Source organism: Plecotus auritus, assembly GCF_963455305.1.
Source record: "Plecotus auritus genome assembly, contig: SCAFFOLD_56, whole genome shotgun sequence".
NCBI lineage: Eukaryota > Metazoa > Chordata > Mammalia > Chiroptera > Vespertilionidae > Plecotus > Plecotus auritus.
In genome coordinates this window covers 30,891-56,479 of record NW_027664324.1, presented here as the reverse complement: position 1 = coordinate 56,479, position 25,589 = coordinate 30,891, and the positions used below count along the sequence as shown (strand labels likewise).

General features: G+C 44.3%; 1 protein-coding gene across 1 annotated transcript; it reads left to right on the top strand.

Moving 5' to 3' along the window:
* Window positions 1-3,084: 3,084 nt before the first annotated feature.
* Window positions 3,085-24,507, top strand: LOC308240656 (zinc finger protein 551-like; the record flags this gene model as incomplete). The annotated part of the gene is made up of 4 exons (XM_080688741.1): window positions 3,085-3,098; window positions 21,047-21,170; window positions 22,210-23,248; window positions 24,480-24,507. The coding sequence occupies exons 2-4, from the start codon at window positions 21,050-21,052 to the stop codon at window positions 24,505-24,507; spliced, it is 1,188 nt and encodes a 395-aa protein (XP_080544867.1). The 5' UTR covers window positions 3,085-3,098; window positions 21,047-21,049.
* Window positions 24,508-25,589: the final 1,082 nt, after the last annotated feature.

Sequence of the window (25,589 nt, the reverse complement as noted above, 5' to 3'; positions counted from 1 at the left end):
TGAACACTGTAAGGAAAATTGTTTCTCTAAAATTGTATCCTATGTACAATTTAAAGCCCACTTGCATGATACACTTATAAGGTTAGCCTACGTTGCTAACATTCTCCACCATTCAGTTTAAGTTGAAGCATTCAACAGTATATTAAGTGAAGTCAAGGTCTGTAGTATTTGTCAATTTTCTGGTGTAAATACTCTCATCATCGTCACTTTCAAACTCCCAAAGTGGCAGCACTGAATATGGGCTGATGAGATATTTCAGTAGTAAATCATTATATTGTATTTCCACCTTATTGATATAGTAGGTATAAATATGTTCAAGAACTTTCATAATAAAATAGTACAATAATTGGGAAGTGGCAAGTTTTAATCATTTTTTAAACTTTGATGTAAGTATAATTGATTTAAAATATACATTAAAATATTTTTTATTGATTTCAGAGGGGAAGGGAGGAGTGAGGGATAGAAACATCAATGATGAGAGAGAATCACTGATAGGCTGCCTCCTGCATGCCTCACATCGGGGATCCAGCCCACCACCTGAGCATGATTCCGGACTGGGAATGCAACCGTGACCTCCAGGTTCATAGGTCAATGCTCAACCTTTGAACCACAACATTCAGACTCTCCTAAGCTTTTAAGGGATCCTGCTGGACCTGCAACTGAGTCAGCAATGAGCAGCGACAGCTCATCCCGGGCTAACCCCCTGAACCTGAACTCAAGCCCCCTTTTCTCTGATTCTCCAGTGAGCTCACAGCAGTGTTTCTAGAGAGCCCAAGGAGCCCCACCCAGTCTCTCTGCTGTTCCTTGTTCTATCCTAAGCCCTCGATGTTTTTCATTATCCCCATCTTTAGTAAATGTTCCCTCAAAATCTCTGAACTCCTGTTATGAAATCTTTTCTGAACGAAGTCAAGAACTCAAACACTATAGGCCAAGCTGAGGCAGACAGGCTCCTGTTCCCTAAAAGTTATGCCTGGGACATTGTGTAAAGACAGAACAAGGCATGATTTTGCTTACAAGACTGGGAAGAAAACGTGATGGCACACAAACTCTTTGTTGTTGTTGAGTCAAATCAATCTTAATACTGTTCATTTTTCAAATGTCTTTATTGATTTTTGAGAGAAAAAGGGAGAGGAAGAAACATCAATGATGAGAGAGAATCATTGATAGGCTGCCTCCAGCATTCCCCTTACTGGGATGGAGCCCACAACCTGGGTATATGCCTTGACCTGGAATCGAACCAGCAATATGTTGGTTGATGGGTACAGGCCCAGCCACTGAGCCCCACCGGCTGTGCACACTATTATTTTTTACTAAAGGCCCAGTGCATGAATTCGTCCAATGGTGGGGTCCCACCGGTCCAGCCCCAATCAGGGTGGATCAGGGCTGGGCCTGTCAGAAGGAAGAGATGGCAGAAGGTTGGTTGGCCCAAGTCCAGATCAGGGCCAGATCAGGGCCTGATCAGGGCCGGGCCGGCTGGGGAAAGGGGCCATGGGCAATTTGCTAATGGGCCCTGCCCCCGATTGGGGTTGGGGTGCTGATTGAGCGTGGGGCAGGCCTAGGGAAGGGCTGTGGGCTGTGGGTAGGCCAGCCCTGCCCTGAATGGGGTGGGTGGGTGGGTGGGGGCGGGGTGGATCTGGGATGGGGCCAGGTGGGGATAGGGCTTGGAGGAGATTGGCTGGCCAGCCAGAGTCAAATGCCTGCCCACCCGTGTGCACCTCAAAATTGCATGAGACCAAGATCCAGCCGGCCAACTCCCATTAAGCACCATAGGGCAGGGGTATGGCCTCAGGTCCCTCAGACCCAGCACTGGGGTGGGGGACTCGATATCAGGTCCCCTGGCCAGGCTTCACGTCATACGGCCCCAGTGCCAGGGTGGAGGGCGCAGCCTCAGGTCCCGCGTCAACACTCTCTGAGCGGGGGCGCAGCCTCAGGTCCCCCCACTTGGCCTCAGGTCCCCCTACACCGGCGTGAGGGCGTGAGGGCGCAGGGCAAGGGCGCGATGACCACTTGCGTAGTAGCTCTTCATTATATAGGATTGCTGACTGTATTACAGATGTTCCCAATTTCTGCCATCCTCCTCTACCCTTTTCTCCCTCTACCCTGCTTCCCCTGCTCCTAGTCTCTCACCACATTATTGTCTATGTCCTTGGCCTATGCATATATGTATATACTTTGTTTAAAATATTTTTGTTGATTTTAGAGTGCAATGGAGAGAAAGAGAGAAAAACACCAATGATGAGAGAGAATTGCTGATGAGTTGCCTCGTGCATGACTCCACCCCCACACTGGGAATTGAGCCTGCAAACCATGTATGTGCCCTGACTAGGAAAAGACCCAGTATCACATGCCCTCATCATTTGTGGAATATCATGAACAGCATAAATTGATGAACAGAAATAAATTCAGAGACATAGAAGCATTGAACAGACAGTCAAACTTCAGAGGGAAGTCCGGGAAGGGAGGGGTTAAGGGATCAACCAAAGGACTTATATGCATTCATATAAGCATAACCAGTGGACACAGACACTATGCGGGGTATGGGCATGTGCTGAGGCATGGGGGTGGCTGGTCAGAGCTCAATGGAGTTATATGTAATACTATATGTAATGCTTTAAACAATAAATAATTTAAAAATAAGAATAAGAATAAAATAAAAGGAACCATGACCTCCTGGTTTTTAGGTTAAGGCTCAACCACTAAGCAACACCAGCTGGGCTCATTATTTTAAAATTTACAAAAATACATATATTTTTTATTGTTGATAGCATTATCGATGTCTCCCATGTCCCCCTCTGTATATATTCTTGGTTGGATCTCTTGCATTCCTCCCACCTCCTTCCCCTTGGAGATCTGTTCATCGGCTCCTGTTAGCCAGGCCTCTGGTCCCATCTAGTCCGCCCCAGGCCTCACTCTCTCTGCCACACACCTTCATTCCCATGGACTGGGAGGCTAGTACTGTCCTGGGCGGTGAGGAAACTGCATTACCCAGAAGGAACTGCAATCATGTGGGCGGAGCTAAAGGGCATTTTGGTGTCTGCGCATCCGGTTAGGGCGGGACTTCCTGCTTCCTCCTCGCGGTGGACATTTTAACCTCTTAGGTCTGTTCACAGAGTCACAGGCTTCAGGGCGCTGGTCGGGAGCAGGAGGAGGCCTGGGGGGCAGCTGCCTGCGGTGCGGGTTGTGTCTGAGGATCCTTGAGCCCCAACAGACCGAGATCGGGTCTCCGTGCCTCCCGGACTCCTCTCTGCTCACAGCGTTCCCGCAGCCTGACCCCACTTCACCCTCCAGCCTGGGGGACCCGCGCCTCTCAGGTCCTGCCGCCCGGGTCCCAGCGTTCAGAATGGAGAGTCCCTCGTGGTGACCCATGGGTGATGGGGGAAGAGGGTGGAAGGCTGCAGTGCCACCTTGTGAGGACGTGATGGTGACACTGAGCAGGGAGGATTCGGAAACCCGGGCCTGTTTGGGTCTAAAGGCAACAAAGATGAGGTGTGGTTTTGTGTGAGGAGTTTTACTTTCACTCTCAGGACAGTGGGTTGTGAAAGAAAGAGGGACATTCTCTGGGGTAAGGGTCTAACTGTTCCTAACATTGCTCAGAGGAAGAACAGACTAGAAGACAGAGGACAGCAGCTGTGGACAGGAAGGGGAGTCCTGTAAATGGTAAGGGAACTGGCAAGAGTGAGCACTGAGGACTGAGCCCTGAGATCATACAGGATCTGGAGGGCACCTGGCCTCGGGGCTGGGCAAGGTACTGAGCAGCCTGAGCCATAGAGCCTGGTGGCTGCCAGGCTCCCAACAGACCCTTTTTTTCCCACAAATTCCTGCAAATGCAGAATCGTTAGGTGTACGGGTTTGTGGAGCTTATTTCAGGGCCTCACACACTGGTGGCCTCTGAGATAGTGATGCGCTGGGACTGTCAGCCCCTCCTGTAGCCCTTGGACTTGGGGACTTTGAACAGACACTGAGCCCAGACTCCTAAGGCCACGACTAGGCCTTCATGGTGTACACCTTGTTCTTGGCCACCAGTGTGATGAGTGGCAGTTCTTCCAGGACATAGGTTCCAGAATGTGCCAAGGCTTGGAGTAAACAGTGAGCTGAATTAGTAACCTGCAGGTATGTTTTTTAAAATACATACATATTTTCATTGATTTTATATGTACAAATGAAGTGAGAGAGAGAGATGGAGAAACAGGGATGAGCAAGAAACAATGGTTGGTTGCCTCCTGCACAACCTCTACAGTGCATCCAGCTCACAACCCAAGCATGTGACTTTACCAGTGAAGGGGTCTATGCTCAACCAACTGAGACACATCAGCCGGGACTGCAGCTCACTTACATACAGGGAATCATGGTCAGGTTGGTAATGGTAGTGGTCGCCCAGAAGGGATGTGTGAGCCAGAGGACTGGCTTTCTGCTGGGGCCACTGTTGGTTGGAGGTGGGTGTCACAACACAGCATAGGGACAGACGTTGTTATGTAGAGCGTGGGGGACAGATAATGGTTTTTCGGTGGCCGAGGCCGAAAACTAATTAAAACAAGGTGAGACTAGGGCTGGGACATATCAACTTTTCTAAACTCTCACCAGGATTTTGTTGTGACCCTGGGTGTGGCCTGGCTGTGGGGAGTTGCAGTCAGTCTTGTGGATTAGCTAAGAGGCTTGAGTGGTCATCTGTGAGACTCACAGGGCATGGTGCAGAGGGCCATCGGTGCTGGGGCTTCAGTGACGGTTAACTGAGAGATGTTGGCTGTGACTAGTGAAGGGACATCAAGGGCAGCATCACAGGAGGTGGCCTATGGATCTCTGAGATCTGATTGTTGTTGTTAATAGTTGAGGTTGAAGGAAAAAAACAGCCATGGAGAGAGGCCTACATAGCAGGACTCAAGGCTGCCTCTATGAGTGTGGACTGTCAGAGTCTGGGCAGTGCTCGATCCTGATTCCATTTGGCAACCATCCTCTGGACCACACATGCTGAGTAATAAGTAAAAGGCCAGGAGATGAGTATGGGGGCGGGGCTGTGGAAGTGCAGGTGTGAGAGAGGTGTGGTGGAAAGAGTGATGTGCACTTGGAGAGGGAATGTGAATTCATGGCCACAGCACCATGACATTGACATAAGAGTGAATGAAAGAAGAGTCTATTTATGGTGGTGCCTGGATGTAACAATAAGGTGAATTTTAGGGTAACTGCCTGTAAAGAGAGGGGTTTGGGTGCTACACTCTAGGTTAAGAGCTCAGATGCCATTTAACTAACCACCTGACTTTTGTTGTTGTGAGGAAACACTGGTTGATGGGAATGAGATACCATTCATCAGTGTTACCAGGCGTGTAAATCTCCACTGGCATGGGTAAGGAAGAAGGGTAAGAGAGAAATAGATGTTGGTGGTGGTGAACTATAATTTTGGAAAAGAAGGTGATTATGAAATAACTTATCCTCACCATGGCAAATCTGCATTACCTTTGAAGTGGTGCCTCTGGGAATGAAGCTGTGTGAGGGAAGTGTTGTTCAAAGAACTATGTGCAGCCAATTGTGAAAAGTGATGGCTTCAGCACCTTGGGAATGGGGTCAAGAGGGTGAAGTGAGATGCCATGTTTTTGGTGTCTTAGAGGAACAACCCGAGGGTCTACAGGCTATTTCCTGAGAAGAACAGTATCAAATCACTCACACTCTCTTTATGGCCAACATCCCCCTCTAACCTATGTTTTTGACACCCACTCTATTGATAAGAGGCAGTGTGGCATACATGGGGGTCCAGAGCACAGGTAACTTCTATCTGCTCAACTTAATTTTCTAACAACAGAGGCATACCTAGGTTCTTATTTGGATCTGCTTTTTAAGGCTTTACTTAAGCATATGTATCACTGGCAAACAATGAAATGTACTTTACTGATGTGTACTCTTTGGTGAGTTTGAACATACGGATCACGCTCTGAAACGTTCACAGGTGAAATAAGCTTCTCTGTTACACATATCCATGGTGAGGCAAAAGTAGGCTTACAGTTGTGAGTATGCAAAACACAGTTTATTCTCTGTTCTTAAATAACTACGTTATATATTTTAAATGATATTTTTATTGATTTTTAGAGAGGAAGGGAGGAGGAGAGAAACATCAATCTTCCGGCTCCTGTAAGCCCACTACTGGGGATCCAGGAACGCATGTGCCCTGACCTGAAATTGAACCAGTGACATTTTAATGAATGGAATGACGCTCAATTAACTGAACCACACTGGATATGGTGGTGTTTATACTGGTATTATCATTTATTAATTATTTTCAATACCAACACCTCTAAATCTACTTTTGCCACACCCTGTATTTACCTCATGCCCTTTTATTTTAATATATTTTTATTGATTTCAGAAAGGAAGGGAGAGGGAGAGAGAGATAGAAACATCAACCATGAGAGAGAGTCATTGATTGGTTGCCTCCTGCATGCCCCCACCGGGGATCGAGCCCGCAACCCTGGCATGTGCCCTTGACTGGAATCGAACCTGGGACCTTTCAGCCCTCAGGCCAACGATCTATCCACTGAGCCAAACAACCTAGGGCCCTCCTCCCCTTTTATCCTCTTTCTGCTTCCCAAGCCCTCCATGCTGGCATTGATATAACTTCTTTGAAATAGATTAGTTCATATTTTTCATTATTTGTAGGCATTATAAGGTGTATAATCTTTAAGCAACACTGACATCCTTCATGCTACACAGTTATTTTGAGATTCACCAATGACATTTATGTAAATAGTTAATTGTTTGTTTCTAAGAAATATTGTATTATTTGGATTATCCACTTATCCTTTGATCTGTGTATGGTTTCGTTTATTTTCACGTTTGGGGGTTTTATAAATAAATCTGCTGGCATTATTGTGCTGTTTTTTTCTACAGATACAAGTTTTTTTGTTGTTGTTTTGATTTTTAATTTCTTTATTGATTAAGGTATTACATATTTGTCCTCATCCCCCCATTACCTTCCCAAACCCCACCCACTCATGCCCCCACCCACCCTGTTGTCTGAGACCACTGGTTAGGCTTATATGCATGCATACAAGTCCTTTGGTTGATCTCTCCCCCTTACCCCCACCCTCCCCTACCTTCCCACTGAGGTTTGACAGTCTGATCGATGCTTCCCTGTCTCCGGGTCTGTTTTTGTTCATCAGTTTCTGTTGTTCATTATTTCCCCTAGATGATGAGATCATGTGATATTTATCTTTCATTGCCTGGCTTATTTCACTTAGCAAAATGCTCTCCATTTCCATCCATGTTGTTGCAAATGGTAGGAATTCCTTCTTTTTTAGGGCAGCATAGTATTCCATTGTGTAAATGTACCACAGTTTTTTAATCCACTCATCTGCTGATGGGCACTTAGGCTGTTTCCAGATCTTAGCTATGGTGAACTGTGCTGCTATGAACATAGGGGTGCATATATCCTTTCTGATTGGTGTTTCTAGCTTCTTGGGATATATTCCTAGAAGTGGGATCACTGGGTTAAATGGGAGTTCCATTTTTAGTTTTTTAGGAAACTCCATACTATTCTCCACAGTGGCTGCACCAGTCTGCATTCCCACCAGCAGTGCACGAGGGTTCCTTTTTCTCTGCATCCTCGCCAGCACTTGTCATTTGTTGATGATAGCCATTCTGACAGGTGTGAGATGGTACCGCATTGTCGTTTTGATTTGCATCTCTCGGATAATTAGTGACTTTGAGCATGTTTTCATGGGTTTCTTGGCCTCCCTTCTGTATTTTTTCGAAAAGATTCTATTTAGGTCCATTTCCCATTTTTTGATTGGGTTGTTTATCTTCCTTTTGTTAAGCTGTATGAGTTCCCTATAATTGTTGGAGATTAAACCCTTATCGGTGATATCATTGGCAAATATGTGGGCTTTCTTGTTTTGCTGATGGTTTCTTTTGCTGTGCAAAAGCTTTTTATTTTGATGTGGTCCCATTTGTTTATTTTCTCTTTAGCTTCCATTGCTCTAGGAGCGGTATCGGTGAAGAAATTGCTTCAGCAAATGTCTGAGATTTCTCTGCCTGTGGATTCCGGTAGTATTTTTATGATTTCCCGTCTTATGTTTAAGTCCTTTATCCATTTTGACTTTATTTTTGTGTATGGTGTAAGTTGGTGGTCTAGTTTCATTTTTTTTTTTGCATGTATCTGTCCAGTTTTCCCAACACCATTTATTGAAGAGACTCCCTTCACTCCATTGTATGTTCATGCCTCCTTTGTCGAATATTAATTGGGCACAGTGGTTTGGGTCGATTTCTGGGTTCTCTATTCTATTCAATTAGTCCATATGTCTGTTCTTGTGCCAGTCCCAGACTGTTTTGACAACAGTGGCTTTGTAATACAGCTTAAAAACTGGTATTGAGATCCCACCTACTTTGTTCTTCTTTCTCAGGATCGCTGCAGCTATTTGGGGTCTTTTTTTATTCCAGATGAATTTTTAGATAGTTCTTTCTTGGTCTGTGAAATATGCCGTTGGTATTTTAATGCGGATTGCATTGAACCTATAGATTGCTTTGGGTAGTACGGATATTTTGATGATGTTGATTCTACCAATCCATGAACAGGATATGTTCTTCGATCTCTTTATGTCTTCCTCTATCTCTTTTTTCAGTGTCCTGTAGTTTTTTGCATATAGGTCTTTTACCTCCTTAGTTAAGTTTATTCCTAGGTATCTTAATTTTTTTCGTGCAGTGGCAGATGGGATTGCTTTTTCAGTCTCTCTTTCTGTAAGTTCATTACTGGTGTATAGAAATGCCATAGATTTCTTGGCATTAATTTTGTATCCTGCTACATTGCCGAATTCATTTATTGAGTCTAATAATTTTTTGATGGAGGCTTTAGGGTTTTCTAAGTACAGTATCATGTCATCTGTGAATAAGGACAGTTTTACTTCTTCTTCTCTGATTTGGATGCCTTTTATTTCTTCTTCTTGTCTGATAACAATGGCTAGTATTTCCAGTAATGTGTTGAACAGGAGTGGTGAGAGTGGGCATCCCTGTCTTGTTCCTGTTGTTAGGGGAAATGGTTTTATTTTTTTGCCTATTGAGTGTGATGTTGGCTGTGGGTTTGCCCTATATGGCTTTTATGATGTTGAGGTATGATCCTTCTATCCCCACCTTCCTGAGAGTTTTTGTCAAAAATGGGTGTTGGATTTTGTCAAATGCATTTTCTGTGTCAATATATTTGACTATGTGATTTTTCTCCCTCTATTTGCTTATGTGATGTATCACGTTTATTGATTTGCAGGTATTGTACCATCCTTGCATCCCTGGGATAAAATCCTGCTTAGTCATGGTGTATGATCTTTCTGATGTACTGCTGGATCAGATTTGTTAGAATTTTGTTGAGGATTTAGGCATCTATGTTTATGAGGGATGTTGGCCTGTAATTCTCTTTCATTGTGTTGTCTTTATCTGGTTTTGGTATTAGGGTGATGCTGGCTTCATAGAATGAGCTTGGAAATGTTCCTTCCTCTTGAATTTTTGGAATAATCTGAAGGGGATAGATTTTAGTTCTTCCTTGAATGTTTGGTAAAACTCTCCTGTGAAGCCGTCTGGCCCCGGGCTCTTGTTTGCTGGAAGCTTTTTGATGACTGCTTCCATTTCTTCCATAGTTATCAGCCTATTGAGATTTTTAGATTCTTCCTGATTGAGTTTTGGAAGGTTGTATTTTTCTAGGAATATGTCCATTTCCTCCAGGTTGTCTAGTTTTTTGGAATAGAGTTGTTCATAGTATTTTTTAACAATCCTTTGTATTTCTGTGGAGTCTGTTGTTATTTTGACTCTATAATTTCTGATTTTGTTTATTTGGGTCCTATCTCTTTGCTTCCTGGTAAGCCTGGCTAGAGGTTCATCAATCTTGTTTATCCTTTCCAAGAACCAGCTCTTGGATTCATTGATATTTTGTATTTTTTTTTTTTTTTTTTGGTCTCTGTGTCATTTATTTCTGCTCTAATCTTTATTATCTTTTTCCTTCTGCTCACTCTGGGCTTTTCTTGTTGTTCTCTTTCTAATTCTTTGAGTTGTAGAGTTAGATGATTTATTACCATTTTTTTCTTTTTTTTTTCTTTTTTTATGTAGGCCTGTAGAGCTATAAACTTCCCTCTCAGGACTGCTTTCGTTGTGTCCCATAGCATTTGCATTTTTGTGTTTTAATTGTCATTAGTCTCCAGGATGTTTTTAATTTCTTCTTTGATCTCATTGGTAGCCCAATCGATATTTAATAACATGTTATTCAGCTTCCAAGTGTTTGAGTATTTTGGATTGCTTTTATTGTAGTTTATTTCTTATATTATGCCATTGTGGTCTGAGAAGATGCTTGGTATGATTTCAATCTTCTTGAATTTGGGGAGACTTTGCTTGTGACCCAATATGTGGTCTATTTTTGAAAATGTTCCATGTGCACTTGAGAAGAATGTATATTCCGTGGCTGTGGGGTGAAATGTTCTGAAGCAGTCACTTAAGTCTATCTAATCAAGTGAGTCATTTAGGATTGCTGTATCTTTGTTGATTTTCTGTCCAGAGGATATCCAGTGAAGTCAGTGGTGTATTAAAGTTCCCTAATATGATTGTATTATTGTCGATCTCTCCCTTGATATCTTCCAGGAGATTTTTTATGTATTTGGGTGCTCCTAATTTGGGTGCATATATGTTTACCAGAGTTATATCCTCTTGTAGTATTGATCCCTTTAGTATTATGAAGTTGCCTTCCTTATCTCTTGTTATGGCCTTCACTTTGAGGTCTATTTTGTCTAATATAAGTATTGCTACCCCAGCTTTTTTTTTTTTTTTTTTTCATTTCCATTTGCCTGGAAGATATTTGTCCATCCCTTCATTTTCAGTCTGTGTGAGTCCCTTGTTTTGAGGTGGGTCTTCTGTAGACAGCATATATATGGGTCATTTTTTTATTCATTCAACCACTCGATGTCTTTTGATTAGAGTATTTAATCTATTTACGTTTAAAGTTATTATTGAAAAGTACTTGTTTGAAGCCATTTTTATTTTTTTGAGCCTGTGTTCCTTCTTACCTTTTTATTTCTTCTTTTTACAGCATTCCCTTTAGCATTTCCTGCATTGCTGGCTTGGTAGTGATAAACCGCTTAGCCTTTTTTTGTCTGCGAAGCTCCTGATTTCCCCTTCAATTTTTATTGATAGTCTTGCAGGATAGAGTATTATTGGATTTAGATGCTTGTTTTGCATCACTTTGTATATCTCCTTCCATTCCTTTCTAGCTTGATGTTTCTATTGAGAAATCATTTGATAATCTGATGGGGGATCCTTTATAAGTAACTCTCTGTCTCTCTCTTGCACCCTTTAAGATTCTCTCTTTGTCATTAACATTTGCCATTGTAATTATGGCGTGTCTTGGTGTGGGTCTTTTGGGGTTCATCTTGCTTGGGACTCTGTACTTGTGTAACTTTTTTCTTCTCCATATCAGGGAAGTTTTCTGTCATTATTTCTTCAAATAGATTTTCTAATCCTAGCTGCTCTTCATGTCCTTCTGGCAGCCCTATTATACGTATGTTATTTCGTTTTGCATTGTCCCAAAGCTCCCTTAGGCTCTCCTCCTGCTTTTTCATTTTTTTCTCTATTTGCTGTTCATATTGGGCTTGTTTTTGTACTTTATCTTCTAATTCACTAATTCAGTCTTCTGCTTCTTCCAGTCTACTGTTGAAGCCTTCCATGGTGTTTTTGATTGTAGCTATATCATTTTTCATTTCTTCCTGATTTTTGCATAGGTTGTTGATTTTCTCATCCATCCAGTGTATGAACTGTATGACCATTACTCTGCATTCTTTTTCTGTCGTGTTGCATGCTTCCGTTTCACTTATTTCCTTTCTTGGCGATTCCTCCTTTTCTTTCCTCTGGGGATTGTTTTGTTGTCTCCTCATTTTGACTATCACCAGAGTCGCGGGGGCCTGGGCCATGTGCAGTAGGAGTTTTGCACCCCCAAGTGTCACTGAAGAGCTCTGACACCATGACGTGCAGCTGCTATGGGATGGTGTGAGCCACGCTCGCCCCGCGTCAGTCACAGGCGCTTAGTGTGGCCTCGTGTGTGCACCTAGAATCTGGGGCCCGGCCTGTGTCACGTTGAAACAGAGAACCTGCTTAGGTGTGCCAACAATCAAAGTCCCATAATGCGTGTCAGGAGTCAGATGCTTCCTGTGTCCGCGCTGAGAATCGAGTATCAGAGTCTCTGTTGCTTGGTGCTACCTTGCACCGAAAATTAGGGTCCCTGTGTGCGCATGCGCTAAGAATTTGAGTCACTTGCTCTTAGTGTGAATGTACTGGGAATCAGGGATCCCAGGCGCATGCAGTGAGAAACAGAGTCTAGTCCCTGGTGCTCATTGCTGCCCCTTGCGTGGAGATTCAGGGTCCCCGATCTGCTTGGGAGACTGGGTTGCACAGTCGCACTGTGTTGGCAGGAGGTCCACTCTTGCCCTGCGGAAAACAGCCTCTGTGTGCGCTTGCCCTGAATCAAAGTCAGGTGGCACTGCTGCTCAGTGTGGGTGTGGGGTCTGGTTCCGCGGGTGTGCACTGCGGGAAACAATCTCCCCGTATCCATGCACTTAGGTTGAAATTCAGTGCTGCCCCCTTGTGTGTTCACGGGTTCTGGTCTTGGGGAACAAACTCCCCAAGTTCTGACGTCCAGGTTCAAATTCAGCGCAGCCTCCCTGCTTGGGTGCAGGGTCTGGTCTTGGGAAACAAACTTCCTGAGTTTGTGCCCCCAGGCTCAAATTCAACACTGTCTCCCCACATGGGTATGGGATTTGGTCGCAGAAAACAATCTCCCCAAGGTTGTGTACCTCGGCTCAAATTCAGCACATCCTGCCTGGGCGTGGAGCCTGGGTGAGGGAAACAAACTCTCTGGGTTTGCACGTCCAGGTTCAAATTCAGCACAGCCTTTCTGCCAGGGTGTAGGGCAGGCGTCCTCAAGCTATGGCCCGTGGGCCACATGCAGCCCGCCGAGGAGATTTATCCGGTTCGCCTGGTGCCGCTGCCTGTCCTGCTTAGCAGCCGACTTGTCCTGGGCCCGCAGTGCGCATAGGAATTTGTTGATAGTTTTTTTTTTTTAAACTATAGTCCGGCCCGCCAACAGTCTGAGGGACAGTGAACTGGCCCCCTGTTTAAAAAGTTTGAGGACCCCTGGTGTAGGGTCTGGTCGTGGGAAACAATCTCCTCGGGTTTGCACCCCCAGGCTGAAATTCAGCACTGTCTCCCTGCATGGGTGCAGGATCTGGTCGCAGAAAATAATCTCCCCAAGGTCGCACACCTATGCTCAAATTCAGCACAGCCTCCCTGCCTGGGCGTGGAGCCTATTTGTGGGAAACAAATTCCCCTAGTTTGCACATCCAGGTTCAAATTCAGCGCTGTCTCCATGCCCTGTGTGGGCGTGGGATCTTGTCGCAGAAAACAGTCTCCCCAAGGATGCATGCCTAAGATCAAATTCAGCACAGTCTCCCTGCCTAGGCGTGGAGCCTAGTTGCAGGAGACAAATACCTTGATTTAAAGCATCCAGGCTCAGATTCAGCGCTGTGTCCCTACCCTGCATGGGTGCGGGATCTGATTGCAGAAAACAGTCTCCCCAAGGATGCGCACTTAGGGTCAAATTCAGCAGTCTCCCTGCCTTGGCACAGAGCCTGCTCACGGGAAACAAACTTCCCCTAGTTCACAAGTCCAGGCTCAGATTCAGCGCTGTCTCCCTGCCCTGCGTGGGCGTGGAATCTGGTCTCTGCAAACAATCTCCCCAAAGATGCGCACTTAGGGTCAAATTCAGCAGTCTCCCTGCCTTGGTGCGGAGCCTGCTCGCAGGAAACAAACTTTCTGTGTCCGACACCAAGACTTAAAGTCAGGTAGAGCTGCCACTGCTGTGTGTTTTCAGAAAGCCCTGTTGTTAGTCCTGGGTCTGGCAGTTCCGATCCGGTCCCACTGAGATGGTGGGGGAGGGGGACTGGATTTGTGACTCACAGAAATCTGCAGCTGGGGTGCCTGGAGTCTTGGTGTCTGCACCTGTGGTCGCAGGTCTTCTACCAGAACAGCTGTATGGTACCGGTTTGCTACTGAGACCAGACTGGGTGGTGGCGAGGCTAGGATCCTAGTCTCAAGCAGTTCTGGTTTTCAAGATGGCATGGTTTCTGTGCCGCCGGTGTTCTTCCCGCCAGATACTGTTTTGTTTTTTTGTGTTTTGTTTTAAATATATTTTATTGATATTTTACAGAGAGGAAGGGAGAGGGACAGAGAGTTAGAAACATCGATGAGAGAGAAACATCGATCAGCTGCCTCCTGCACAACCCCCACTGGGGATTTGCCCGCAACCAAGGTACATGCCCTTGACCGGAATCGAACCTGGGACCTTTCAGTCCTCAGGCCGACGCTCTATCCACTGAGCCAAACCGGTTTCGGCCCGCCAGATACTGTTTTACAAATTGATTCTATTAGCTTCTTAAGTAAAAGAAGACAGGCATCAACTGAGTTCAAATGAAGAAGACAACTGTTTTAGAGGATGGCTCTATATTTAACTCTATGTTCTTCAAAATTTAATACCTTAATTATTTTTTTTCTTTTTTAATCTTCATCCAAGGATATGTTTATTGATTTTTGAGAAAGAGGAAGAGAGAAAGAGAAAGGAAACAACGGTGTGAGAGGAACATGGATCACTTGCTTCCTGTACATGCTCTAACTAGGGATCAAATCCACAATCTTTTTGGGGGGTTAGGGTGTTATGAGATGATGCTCCAACCAACTGAGCCACGTGGCCAGGAAACACTATAATTCTTAATGTTTCCTTCAAACCGTGTATTAGTAGGACTCAGCATTTGAGAGAGTGTTTCTGTTGCATGTGTGAGTATTGGTTGTATGTGTAAATTTGCTGCTACTTTGTGTGTGCCTGATTGTATCTGTGTGTGTTTTTATTCTCTTTGTGTCACTCTTCTGTCTCCATGTATGTCTCTTCTTGTGTGTGCCGGTGTGTGTCCACTGTGTGTGTTGGTGTGCCTTGTGACATTGTCTTGGTGTCCCCATGTGTTCTTATCTGTGTGTTTGTGTGTGTTCCCCTCAAAGTGATGTCCGAGTCTGTAGTCTGGGTCTGTGTGAGCCTGGGCACAAGCTCTGTTCCTGAGAACCCATCTTTGCCTGGGGGTGTTCTGTGCCTGTGCGTTTCTCTGCTTGTGGTTTCTGTATGTTCCCTGTGAGATTGTGTATGTGTGCACCCCAACAACAGGCAAATGCATAGGCAATCTCCAGAGGGTTGATTTAGAGGATAGTATGTTCATCTTCCTTGCTTCCCAAGCTGAGCCCCTTTTTTACCTGCTCTTCCAAGCCTCTGTTTTACCCCTTTTGGTCCCATGTCACCTTATGGGTGGATGTAATGAAGGGTCATAGAACCCCAGTCTGAGCAAAGGTGGGGAATTGGGGGAGACTCTGATGGCAGAAAGAAGGTATAGAATATGGAGGTGCTGTTTTGGAAGTACTCTAAGCCTTCGGGGAGGATCGGGGAGAACTTGGATCCTTGAAAGGAATCAGTGGATGTGTGTATATGGGGGGAAGAATTCTAGGTTCCTGATTCCCCCGTAGGAATGAATAACTGGAGAGGGCTAGGAGAGTTTAGTGGTCTTCCTGGTCCCTGATGAGCAGGTCAATTTCTTGCCCATGTGTAAGCTAGGCTGATACTTCATAGGGAATGTGCCTGGGGCTGCTCAGAGCATCAGTTTTTGACATCTGGGCTCTCATAATTTACTAGGTGAGCTTGGACACCCAGGAACATTGGGATGAGGAGGGAAAATTAGGCCTAGTGCTCTCTCCAATGAGGATGGAGAGAACTATGGAGCGGCCACATTTAGCACAAGTTCAGGCACAGAATGAATGGATACCTAGTAGCAACATTGGTGTTAATGTCAGCATTTTGACAATTAGCCCCACCTGAAGGAGCACTCACCTGGCCAATGCAAAAGATAGAGACTTGGAGGTAGAGTAGTGATTGATGCTGATTTCAAAGAACATGGATGCTGGAATGCTTCAAGTCCTGTATCCTTCCCAATCACATTCTTAACATGTGGGTCTTCACTTCAGCAATAATGGGGGAAGTGAGACAGCCACGAATTTATCAAAGGTCACGCTCAGAAATGGGTTCTGAGTTTGCTGCCAATGATATCTAACCAGTCTCCTTTTGTTGAAGTTCACTCCTTTGAATCTTGACCGTGATGGTTTTGGGCAGCTCTGGGACAAAGTCCACGTGGATGAAGAAAGAGAGAACCATACTGGCTTTTCCCACTGTCATTGCCTACCAAAACCCACCCATCTCCTTTGCCTCTGCACAGCCCCAAAAGAGGTGGTCACGTGTGATCACAGAAATGAGGCCCATCAAGAAGGTCAAGTTCTCATCCTGACCCCCTGAATTGTGCTTTGATCAATGAAATATGCTGGGAGTGAAGCTGTCACTTCTAACAGAAAAATCTGGAAGCACTGAGAGTGGCCACTGTCGCTGTCCATCTCTGAGTATGAAGGAGGTATCTACATGGTGGGTTCCTTTTGTACCAGTCCCAGGAGAACCAGGGAGGACATGTAGCATAACCAAGAAAGGGACCTTCTTTAGTTTGTTATCCACAATAATATCTAGCCCATCCTAATGGTTATACATTACCAACTCTACTCTCTAGGATGCAGTAGAGCCTAACATAGGAGCCAGAGCTCTGTTGTTAGAGACACACGGGTTTGACTTCTAGTCCTGCCTTTTATTAAACTTCACAAGCAGTCGATTTACCTTGAAATAGTAATGCATGTGAAGCATTGAATCCCAGGCCTTGCACATGTAGTAAACATTCAGTAACTCTTAACCCCATAGCTTCACAATGTGTACTGACTACAAACATGTAGACAATGTAGGAAATGTCAACTTGTTCATCTATGTATGTTTTCAAATTTTGTTTTTAAACAAATAGGATAGGATTATGTATATTTTATCTTAATAATGTGATATTTTTTGTTAAAACTAAAAAATGTGAAAACTGGAGTGGGTCTCTGGTTGAGCGTAGTCCCATGAACAGAAAGGGTACCAGTTTGATTTCTGGTGAGGCACAAGCCAGGCTTTCTTGGTGGATTCCCAGTCGGTGGGAGGGGCCATCAGGAGGCACAAGTCAGTGTTTCTCTCTTTACCTTTCCCTTCTACTCTCTATACTAAAAATCAAATAAAAAGGATAAAAACAATACATCCATTCAGATTTGTGGTCTTCAGGAATAATTGAAATAATGTTTTCCACCCCAGTGAGCATTCTGAAATGCTCATAGAATCTGAAATAATATCTCCAAATAAGAGATCAGTTGCACTTCCCAGAAGCCTGGAACCAGCCACCAAATCCGAAAATTACCAGTTCCCAGTGCCCCTGGGGCGCTCCAATACCAATGTTTGCAATGATCAGTCAGTGACTGGGATCCTAATGCCACCTGCTGGGCCAAAAAAACGTAAGTTACCCAAAGGGCAAGGCGCCCAATGATGGCTGTGTTTAGCCAATGAAAGCCCAGGACAGGTGTATTTACCTGCGGTGATTGGCTGGGTATTACTTTCAGCTTCTTTCTCAAGGTGGGCATTTTGAGCTCTTTGTTGTGTTAACATATTCATAGGCTCCAGTGCTGGATCACAAGAGGATGAGGCATCAGAGGCAGAGCCCCCCTTGTGCAGTGGTTTGTCTGAAGCTTGTTGAGCAGCAACAGCCAGTATTGAGGCCTATGTGCCTCCCTCACTCCATTTTTCTTGCAGAGTTCTATTCCTCCTCATTCCATTTACCCTGCATCCTTGGGTGCCTGTCAGGTCCTGAAGCCCAGGTCACAAGATCCAGAACAGTGATGTGGGTGATAGATGGTGTGAGGGATGAGAGAGGGTGACAGGCTGCAATGCCACCTTGTAAGGTTTCGGTTGGTGCGGCTGAGCTGAAAGAATTCAGGAATCCTGGGCTTGTTTTGTATCCAAAGGCAAAAAAGCAAACAAGGCGAAATATTGCGTGAGAAGTTTCAGTTTCATTCTCAGGAACCTAGGGCCATCGATGGTGGAGAATAAATGAGGGACGTTATCTGAAGTAGGGTTCTTAACTTCCCAACTGCTCAGAGGAAGAAGAACCTAGAAGGGAGAGGATACCAGCAGGGGGCAGGAATGAGAAATCCTTTGAAAGATAGCAAACTAGGCAAGAGTGTGCCTTTAGGACTGAGGCCCTGATGTAATGTGGTCATCTCCAGGTCATCTGGCCCTGGGCCTAGGGAAAGGTACTGAGTGGCCAGAGCCCATGGATCCTGGCAGTGTCTGCAAGGCTCTCAACAGACCTTTGCTTTCCACAAATTCCTGCAAATGCAACATCGCTTAGGGGTACTGGTTTGTGGAGCTTATTTCAGGGCCTCACACTCTTGTGGCCTCTGAGATAGTGGAGTCCTGGGACTCTCCTGCCACTCTTCCAGCCTTTGGGCCTGGGAAGCTCGAACAAACACTAAGCCCAGATCCTAAGTTCAGGTCTAGAGTTGTATGAAGTACTCCCTCATTTTGTCAATTAGAGGAATGAGATGTGGGAGGTCCTCCCAGGATGTGTAAACACATGGAGTAAAGACAAAACCTGTTCTGAGAATTGTAGGCATCCTCTTTTTAAAAATAGGGAGGTAGCCCTACCGGGTTGGCTCAGTGGATAGAGCGTTGGCCTGTGGACTGAAGGGTCCCAGGTTCGATTCCGGTCAAGGGCATATACCTTGGTTGCGGGCACATCCCCAGTAGGGACTGTGCAGGAGGCAGTTGATCGATGTTGCTCTCATCGATGTTTCTAACTCTCTATCCCTCTCCCTTCCTTTCGGTAAAAAATCAATAAAATATAAAAAAAAAGTCTTCAAAAATAAAATAAATAAAAAGAGGGACGTATTAAAAATGGGAGAAAATCAGATCTAGAGGAGCTTTGTGACAATTTTAGAGTCTGTTCTGCAGGTGATGGGAGTATGGCAGATTTCCAGAAGTGGTGACACGTGATCAGAACCAGATCTCATTAGACTCTTGGTGGCTGCAGCATGATGAACAATATGCCTGTGAGGGAGGAGGCAGAAAGACTAGGAAGGAAGCAGCTGTGATAGATTGGTTGAGGATGATGGTAACTGGCTCACGATGGTGGCTGTGGAGATGGAAGTAGCAGTTGCATTCTAGATCGGTGATTTAGGTGTGGCCACCTGGATTTTCTAATGTTGGGGTTGAGAGAGACAGAGAAGTAATAGTATCAATTGAAATTAAGGCTTGGATTTAGCACCCGAATGTATGGAAACACCATCAACTTAGACGGAGAAATTCATAGTAGGAAGTGTTATGTTCATAGGAGATACAAAAACTTTTATTTTCTGGCCTGTTAGGGTATTTCAGAGAGCAGTTCAAGAGCGTCTAGAATTCTGATGAGAGTTCAATAGGAAGACTTCCTTAAATGTAGTGGAAAATGTATAGACCACATAGGAGTTGTAGATCACCTTTGTTTGTGTGTGTGTGTGTGTGTGTGTGTGTGTGTGTGTGTGTGTGTGTTTAGAATTGGATGCCAAAGAGTATTTCAAACAAGACGAGACTGTGGTTGGTGCTTATTTTCTTCTCTAAACACTTACCAGGTTTTGTTTTTCTTTGTTTTTTGTTTTTTTGTTTTTTGTTTTTTGTTTTTTTATTACCATCGCTGTGGCTGGGTTGTTGCAGTCAGTTTAGCGGAATTGCTTAGGGGCATGAGTGGTCATCTCTGAGTTCACTGGGCATGGGGTAGAGGCCACAAGTGATGGGATTTAGTGACGAAAGGCTGAGACTGGTGAAGAGACATCAAGTGCAGCACCAGTGGTGGTGGGCTCTGAATATCTGAGATCCGATGTGGTTCACATTAGGTGAGGTGGGAGGGAAAAAAACAATCAGGGATGGAAACCTTCAGAGCAGGACACAACACTTCCTCTCTGGTTGTGAACTATGAGATTATGGGTAGTACATCACCCAGTTTAAATTTTCTAGGCATTCTCTGGGTCATACCTGCTCAATAGTGAGTATGAGGCCAATGAGTTGAGTATGGGTGCTTAGGATATGGGAGTGCAGGTGTGGGACAGGTGTGGTAGGAAAAAATGTCATGCACTTGGAGAGGGTATGTAAATTTATGGCTGCAGGGCCCTGACATTAACATAATAATGAAAGAAGGGTGAGTCCATTTCTGGTGGGGACTGGATGGTATGACATGGGGAATTTTAGGGTAATTCCTGAAAAGAGAAGTTGTTGTAGTTCTGCATGCCAGATGAAGAGCTTACTATACACACACACACACACGCACACACACACACACACACACACATTCAACTGCCATTTTTTGTTGAGGGCTGCCCCAGTGATCAATAGGAATGAGATAGCATACATCAGTGTCACCTGTGCTTGAAAACCTCCACTGACATGAGCAAGGGAGACGATAAGAGGGAAATACATTATAGAGGTGATAAATTAGAATTTTGAAAGAAGAAGCTAACTAGGTAACAACCTGTCCTTGTCACAGCATTTTCGTATTGCCAGTGAGGTTGTTCCTCTTGGAATGAAGCTGCATGGGAGGAGTGTGGTTCAAAGAATTATGTGATGAAACATGATGTACTGAAATGTAATGGCCTCAACAATCTGCGTTTGGAGTCAGAATGGTGAAGTGTGATGCCATGTTTTTTGGAGTCTTGGAGGGAAAATTCAGAGAAAACAAGCATATTACCTGACAAGACTAGTGCCAAATCACTCACACTCCCTTTATGTCCAACAGCTCTCATAACCCTAAGGTCCTGACACCCACTGTTATTGAGAAGGGGCAGTGTGACTCACATTGAGCCCCAGAGCACAGGTATCTTCTATTTGCTCAACTCCCTTTATTGTTGTGGAAGACACAGCATCAGTAGGAATATAAGGATAGATTGGATTTTATGGGACCGAGGCCTGGTATCTTCTCTGATGTGGGGAGTAGAGGGAGCAGATGGATGTGGTGAGTTAACAACATGACAGAATTGGAATATTAGAAGAGATCTGATCATGGCTGTACTGTCCCCATTTTGACAGGATATGCACTTTGAGGACGTGGTCATTGCCTTTTCTCAGGAGGAGTGGGTGCTCCTTGATGAGGCTCAGAGACGTCTGTACTGCGATGTGATGCTGGAAGTGTTTGCACTTGTTGCATCTGTAGGTAAGAACTTCACATCTCAGTGTCCTGAGGTGATGTTCTCTCTTACTTTATTCTCCAGGCATAGCACTCTCTGTCTCACAGCCGGACCATAGGTTCTGCAAATATTCCTAACTGTCTTTTCAAATGTACTATGGCTGCCAGTGCTGAGCACTGTGGAAAGCCCTGAGCAATAGACTCCACAAACTTCTCTTACAGCGTTTGTCTCAGCAAGTGCAGGAAGTTTCTGGGAGTAAGGGGTCTTACAGACAGCTTAATTGATCCCACCTGCTGTTTCTTCCTGGGAGGGTGACTATATTCAGATCCATGGCTTCCATTTCTACCCCTTTCCTATAGCTAAATTCCTGGGTGACTATCTGTGCCAGGTTATGGTCTTTACTTGCATGAACCATGTACTGTTCCTGTAAGACCCTCTTTCAAAGCAGGAACCAGCTCTTTTCCATCAGTGTTCAGATGGAGGTACCACTCGCTACACCACATTTCTACCTTATCTTTTACCTACTTTCCTCCTTCTGACATGTCATTTCACCTGTGACTTCCTGGCTTTCGGCTATGTTTACCTTTATGGCATTTTTACGTCATCTGCTCCTCTGCATTGCTGCCTCTGCTGTATTCTTTAACACTGACTTACACATGTGTTATGAAGTGCACTTACATGCTTAAGAAGGTTTCAAACACCAGCTACTCGTTTATGGAATTTTTTTTCAAATAAGAGATAAGGAAAATTCTGCAGTTTTTCTATGTCACCTGCAGACAAGCCCTGCTGAACACTGTTAAGCTAAGGAAGGGCTGGAAGTCTTACCTCTCTTCCATGTGGTGCTTCCCATCTTTGTGTCATATTCCTGGTGTGGTCTTCCTTCCTTTCGGATCTGCAGAGGCCCAGAACTTCACAGAAGCCTCTTATTAATGCTTCCATCACATCTCTTCTTTTCTGAAAATTGCATGGAGCCCAGGTGTCATTACTGGCAACACACTTTTGTAATGGAAATTCCTCCTGTCCCCACAGTCCTCAATCATTTCCTCACCTTTTTTCTGTTTTCAGGTGGTTGGCATAAAAAGGATGAGGAGGAGGCCTGTTCTGATCAGAGTGTATCTGTACAAGGAGAGTCACATGTCAGGGCTTTTAACACAGCTCCAGCAATCCAGAAGTCACATTTCTGTAAGCGGTGTTTCACAGTGTTAAAAGATATTTTGTACCTGACTGAGTTACAAGCAGAATACTTTGAGCACAAATGCTTCTTCAGTGACTCATGTGTGAGAGACTTCTGTTTCAGTGCAAACCCTTACCAGCAACAGAAGGATGTCAGTGAAGAGACCTCCTGGAGAGAAACTATGGACAGACCCTCATTTGTTACCAGGTGTAGCTTCTATTTATCAGAGGTACCTTCAAACAACAGGGAGGTTAGGGAAGATGTCCAAGCTCCCTCAGAGCTTCTCCAGGCACCGGCCTCTCAGAACACTGAGGAGCCACACAGGGGCTGTGAGGTTTCACAGGAATATCTCAGTGGGAAAAGTCATCACCAATGGGCTGAATGTGAAAAAGCTGCCAGCAAGAAACAGAAAGTTGTTGAATGTCATGGTGTCTGTTCTGGAGAACTGATTTATGATTGTGACAAATGTAGGAATGTTTTCAGAAGCATCTTTAACCTCATTCAACATAAGAGAGTTCAAAGTGGAGAAAAACCATATGAGTGTACAGATTGTGGGAAGTCCTTCTGTCAGAGTTCTAAACTCATTCAACATCATAGAATCCTCACTGCGGAAAAGCCTTATAAGTGTAGTGAATGTGGGAAGTCCTTCAGATATAAGTCTTCTTTGGATAAACACCAGCGAGTTCACACTGGAGAAAAGCCATATGAGTGTACAGATTGTGGGAAGTCCTTCAGATTTAAGTCTAATGTCAAGAAACACCAACGAGTTCACACTGGAGAAAAGCCATATGAGTGTACAGATTGTGGGAAGTCCTTTAGTGAGAGGTATAAACTCATTCAACATAAGAGAATTCACACTGGAGAAATGCCTTATAAATGTAGTGAATGTGGAAAGTCCTTCAGATATAAGTCTTCTTTGGATAAACACCAGCGAGTTCACACTGGAGAAAAGCCATATGAATGTACAGATTGTGGGAAGTCCTTCAGACATAAGTCTAATGTCAAGAAACACCAACGAGTTCACACTGGAGAAAAGCCATATGAGTGTACAGGTAGTCAGAAGTACTTCAGTAACAGTTCTAAACTCATGCAACATCAGAGAATTCACACTGGAGAAAAGCCATTTGAGTGTACAGTTTGTGGAAAGTTTTTCCGTGCGATTTCTACCCTCATTCAACATCAGAGTATTCACACTGGAGAAAAGCCTTATAAGTGTAGTGAATGTGGGAAGGCCTTCAGACGTAAGTCTGATGTCAATAGACACCAGCAAGTTCACGCTCGAGAAAAGCCATTTGAGTGTACAGATTGTGGGAAGTCCTTCAGATATAAGTCTAATATCAAGAAACACCAACGAGTTCACACTGGAGAAAAGCCATTTGAGTGTACAGATTGTGGGAAGTCTTTCAGTTATAGTTGTTTAGTCATTCAACATCAGAGAATTCACACTGTGGAAAAGCCTTATAAATGTAGTGAATGTGGGAAGTCCTTCAGATGTAAGTCTAATGTCAATAAACACCAACGAGTTCACACTGGAGAAAAGCCATATGAGTGTACAGATTGTGGGAAGTCCTTCAGTGAGAGGTATAAACTCATTCAGCATCAGAGAATTCACACTGCTGAAAAGCCTTATAAATGTAGTGAATGTGGGAAGTCCTTCAGATGTAAGTCTAATGTCAAGAAACACCAACGAGTTCACACTGGAGAAAAGCCATGTGAGTGTACAGATTGTGGCAAGTCCTTCAGTCAGAGTTCTAAACTCATTCGACATCAGAGAATTCACACTGCGGAAAAGCCTTATAAGTGTAGTGAATGTGAGAAGTCCTTCAGATATAAGTATTATTTCAACAGACACCAGCGAGTTCACACTGGATAAAAGCCATATGAATATACAGTTGGGAAGACCTTGAGTGAGAATTCTAAACTCATTCAACATCAGAGAATTCACACTGGAGAAAAGCTTTATAAGTGTAGTGAATGTGGGAAGTCCTTCCGAAGTAACTCTAATGTTAATAAATATCAGTAAGTTCACACTGGTTAAAAGCCTTGAGTGTACAGATTGTGGACATCTTTTACCAAAAATTGTAGCCTCATAAGACACCGGAGATGTCACAGTGGAGATAGGCCTTAAATGTGTAGGTAATGTTTCCTTTTTCTTACCCAGAATAACAACACTGAAGGAGAATCTGTGATGCACTTTTATCTCAATATGATCCCTTTTTATCAGGAAATATACTCTGCTAGATTCCTCAAGTTTCTGGTACAAGTGAGGCTTTAAGGAGCTGCCTACAATTGCTATCCTGCCCAGGTCTACTATGTGATTGATGTCACTGTGAAGGTTTATGGCTGCAGTGATTTCTCCTCTACCACCTGGCTCACATGTACAGTGTGAATCAGTTACAAACCTGCATGCTCTTTTGTGCTTGAATAAATTCTCAATACTCTGAACACACCCTAGGAAATTTGGCACAGTGGATAAAGTGTTGGTCTGCAGACAGAAGGGTCCTGGTTTTGATTCCAGACAAGGGCACATGCTGGGATTGTAGGCTTGATCCCCAGTGGGGTGCATGCAGGAGGCAGCTGATCAATGATTGCCTCTCATGAAATTCTTTTTTATAAAGGAACAACTGGCGAAATTTAAATAAAGTTACAGATTTGTAAATAAGTAAATACATAAATACTCTGAACTCTTGGCAGTGTCTTCATTCCTTCCTCTCTGACTAGGGAATGGGCCTGACTCAGGGTTTGTCCAGATTACCCATCAACAGCAAAGAAGTAGTCCCTCTTAAGGTGGTTCTCACATTATGCTGTGATGATTGGCTTATGTTCTAGTTCACCAATCTGAACTCCACTGGCTCTGGTTTATGATATTTCAGTAAAGGTGGTTTTTCTGTTGTACCTTTAATTGTGTTGGTTCTATTCACTGCCTGCCATGATTTGAAAGCACTATTGTGATCTGTCAGTATGTAAATGTGAACAGATATTGTGGGGACGTCAAACCTTCAGTGCTTCGGAAGGGAGAGAATGATGGCAGAAAATCAGTCTTTGTCCACAACCTGCTTATTTTGCATTGCTGCCCAAGGCCTTGTAAGAAAGACTGCATGACTTTGTAGTTTTAATTTACACCCCAGTACCTTGGTTATTGGTGAGGTCAGTGGTCACCCAGAAGAGGAGGATTTTGCTGTCCTTCTGTTCACAATAGGAATTATGTTCTGTTCACAGTATGTGTTACATATGTATCAGCAATGTTTAGGGGAACTCCTCCCCACGGACT